General features: G+C 51.4%; 1 protein-coding gene across 1 annotated transcript; it reads left to right on the top strand.

The window, feature by feature from the left end:
* Positions 1-1288: 1288 nt before the first annotated feature.
* LOC100901519 (coatomer subunit epsilon-like) lies at positions 1289-2319 on the top strand. Its single transcript, XM_003737907.1, has 5 exons — positions 1289-1435; positions 1504-1601; positions 1730-1905; positions 2004-2119; positions 2203-2319. Exons 1-5 carry the CDS (start codon positions 1289-1291, stop codon positions 2317-2319), a joined length of 654 nt encoding a protein of 217 aa, XP_003737955.1.
* Positions 2320-3646: the final 1327 nt, after the last annotated feature.

Genomic DNA, 3646 nt, shown 5'->3' with positions numbered 1-3646 from the left:
CGTCATCGGCATGGTCCTCATGCATCGCTTGTGTACGTAAAAATACTTGACATCAAAACAATGTATATATATGTATATATGACCAGCCGCCGTGACCGCTCCGCATCGCGTGGACATTAGGCAGTGCGTTCGCGCTTCTGCGAGCGGAGGAAGTCACAACTCTTGAAGTCGGTGTATTTGGCTGACGTCAGTGGCGTATATACAGGGGGGCCCAGAGAGCCATCGCCCCCCTCGGCGCGAGACGATTCGACGCAAAGGATGATTCGGCGCGAAAGATGATTCGGCGCAAAGGTAGATCCGGAGCGCTGGATAGAAAGGATCCGGTCGCTTAGCGATCGAAGAGGAAACATATCACGGTTGAGAAAAATTAACGATGGTTTAGCGACGGAATCGTCAGATTGAAGTCGAATTTCACGGTTTACTTTTCGCTGCAAACCTCGCAGAAATAAACATGAGTCGAATCCGAACAACGGCAACTCGAGTCTTCTCTTCCCGACTTGGTCTACCTTCTACCCTTATCTCTCGAGATCTGAGGTCTTCCCCGTTCACAATTAGCGATGGACTCTCAGTCGAACTTCGAGACCCCGAGGATCATCGAAACAGGACGCGGGAAGCGTAAGCTCGCCTACCTGGGACACATGTATACTCAGGATAGGAAGAACTCGTCGGGCACTGTGCAATTCTGGCGCTGCGAGTTCAAGGATAAGTGCAAAGCTCGGTTGCACACCGCTGCAGGAACCGACGAAATTGTCAAAGCGATCGGGGAGCACAGTGATGCAGCTGATGCAGCCTTTGTAGAGGTGGTTGCGAGTAACTCCGGACTCAGGCGTCGTGCACTCACAACGCAAGAAGCTCCCGCCCAGCTGCTCAATAGTTTCACGGCGGGTTTGACAGTCGCAGGTCAGGGATGCCTCCCGAAACACGAATCTATAAAGAGGAGAATCGAAAGGCTGCGAGGCCAAGATTCTCAAGCGCCGGCGTGTCCCCAATGACCGAGCCTCGATAGTCTTGCCCGAGGCCTACACTACGTACGAATGCGAGTCAGGGAGCTCAGAACGATTTCTCCTCGACGATTCGGGCACCGGGACGAGGACCGCATCTGGTTTTCGGCCGAGGAACAGCGTCTAGCTGGGTTGGCTATGTGCAGAGACTCTACGTTGACGGGACTGTTAGTTTAGCCCCGGATCAATTCGCGCAGGTTTTCGTCATTTTGGCTGACCGTGGAGGGTATGCAATTCCGCTCTGCTACGCCCTCCTTCCAAACTAATCGGAAAACTCGTACCGCCGCATGATCGATCTCGTCATGGGAGCCTTCCCGTCGCTGAACCCAGCTTCGATCGCCATGGATTTCGAGATGGCTGTCTTCAACGCTTTCATCGCGGCTTTCCCGAATGCCGAAATTCACGGTTGCTTATTCCATTTGTTCAAAAGTGTGGTTTTCGAGGCTTTTGGTAGATGATCAGCTGGATTTTCCTCGAGAGTGACTGAATATCCACTACACAGGTCTTGTATAACTGTGACATCTTGGAGGCGATGGCGCTTTCGCTCCAATGCTACGTTCACTCTGATCGACTGGATTTAGCCACAAATGAAATGAAGCGGTGAGAGTCTCTAGAATCTTTCGCTTTTATGCTGAAAATACTTGTTTCCGTGGCTGTCATCGCTGAGCTTCGCGGAGAGAATGAGAGCTCACTTCGTACATCCTGATCCAATTTTATCTCTACTACAGAATGGTGGCGAAGGACGAAGATGCATCACTGACCCAGTTGTGCTCGGGCTTGCTGTATTTAGCTCTAGGCGGCGATAATCTCGAGGAGGCATTTTACATATTCACGGAAATGGCAGAGAAGAATACCAAAACTCCACTTTTGTCCGTTGGTCTCGCTAGTGTTCTAATCGCTCAAGGTGAGAGGAAAGACCCACACCGGCTTTGATGACGGTTGCCTTCCGAATCCGATGAATTGACAGAGTCTCGGAGAATCACGAACAAATCGACTCCACAGGAAAATTCGAAGAAGCTGACTCTGTCCTGGCTGAATCATTGGAGAAGGATCCGAATCATCTCGAGACGGTCATCAATCAAGTTGTCGTTTCTCAGTTCCTCGGAAAGAGCTCCGAGGCAAGGAATATTCCCGGCTTTCGTGAGCATAGGATTGAGTATCAGTTTTCTCCGAGGGGGTATAATCGCTGTTCCTGTTGCAGGTTTGCACCAGACTCCTGTCGCAGCTGAAAAACTCCAATCAGAGTCATCCTTTCATCCTCGATTACCAATTGAAGGAGCAACTATTCCAAACATTATGTCGGTCATTTGCGAATTGAAGATCTCGCTTCGTGTGTTTCTCAGCGTGTCTGAATGAATGTCGCCTCAAGTCTTAGAATCGTCTCCACTCTTGAATCCCTGGTCCGTGAGGATCTAGACAGATCATATTCCGTATATTCCTCATTGAAGTGGAAGAGGAGCGAAGCCACACATCGGTATCTTGTAGAGCTCATTGGGCTCGATGAATCTACTGAGGCCTGATTCGTCATCGGACTGACCTGAGCCTACGTATGGATGAGTCCAGATGCATTCTGAGGCCCTGCGCGTGAGTTCTACCCTGAGCCGGGCGGCTCCGTCTCCGCCTTCCCTCCGCTTGCTGGAAAGAAACACGATGGTGTTCAGTGGCTGCATCTATTCTATACATATTGTAGCAACGTCAGCCAGTGGCGTATATACGTTTTTTGAGGGGGGGCTACACGAATTTTGGAGGGGGCCAACGCTCGAAAATGATGATGCGCCGTCTCAGAGCCTAAACCTCAGCATTGCGAGCAAAAATTTGGGGGGGGGGGGACATGGCTCTCTGGGCCCCCCTGTATATACGCCACTGACGTCAGCCAAATACACCGACTTCAAGAGTTGTGACTTCCTCCGCTCGCAGAAGCGCGAGCGCAATGCCTAATGTCCACGCGATGCGGAGCGGGCATGGCGGCTGGTCATGTATACATATATATACATTGTTTTGATGTCAAGTATTTTCACGTACACCACCGATGCAAGACGATCATGCCGATGACGACCCCCACGAAGAGGGACACCAGGGTGCAGGCCACCCTCTCAACGGTTATTTGCCGCCAGCAAGCCTGTAATGGAAAAGGGAGCGATGCATAAACTGGACCGCGGTTTCAGAAAATCAGGAGTCAGGCGCGTACGCATGGGGTGGCTAGATCGTATCTTTGGAGGATCTTAGGTTCCGAGATGGCTGTCCTTTCGTCCTTTCCCCTTCACCCCTTCACCCCTTCACCCCTTCACCCCTTCACCCCTTCACCCCTTCACCCCTTCACCCCTTCACCCCTTCCCCCCTCCGCACGCTACTGTCAGGAGTTTCCACTGCGGCAAACCGTGTCGGAAAGATATGAAACCCCGTAGGGGTGCCCCTCGAAGCCCTAAGAAAAGTGCTGCCCCCCACTTCGCTCCCGCCTCGTCGTCGGTCCGCGTATGATTCTACGATAAGTGAACACGGAGGTATAGATGTTTTGTGAAATCATTGTGAATAGTTTACGTGATGTAAAGCATGTGTCCTATCACTGATATTTCCTATCTCTGACGAGCAGAATTGGTGTTGTCGCTAAGTCGTTGGTATTGTCGTCGACGTCGTCGAAGACCGTC

The sequence above is a fragment of the Galendromus occidentalis genome, unplaced genomic scaffold (genome assembly GCF_000255335.2).
Source record: "Galendromus occidentalis unplaced genomic scaffold, Mocc_1.1 scf7180000075640, whole genome shotgun sequence".
NCBI lineage: Eukaryota > Metazoa > Arthropoda > Arachnida > Mesostigmata > Phytoseiidae > Galendromus > Galendromus occidentalis.
Note: the sequence above shows the minus strand (reverse complement) of the source record. Positions and strands in the feature narration are given on the sequence as shown.

What these genes read in the sequence shown, in the direction of transcription:
- LOC100901519 (XM_003737907.1), top strand. Translation starts at nt 1,289, where the DNA reads ATGATCGATCTCGTCATGGGAGCCTTCCCGTCGCTGAACCCAGCTTCG. An exon ending in TCCATTTGTTCAAAAGTGTG is followed by an intron (nt 1,436 to 1,503) that starts GTTTTCGAGGCT and finishes TCCACTACACAG; the next exon opens with GTCTTGTATAACTGTGACAT. An exon ending in GCCACAAATGAAATGAAGCG is followed by an intron (nt 1,602 to 1,729) that starts GTGAGAGTCTCT and finishes TCTCTACTACAG; the next exon opens with AATGGTGGCGAAGGACGAAG.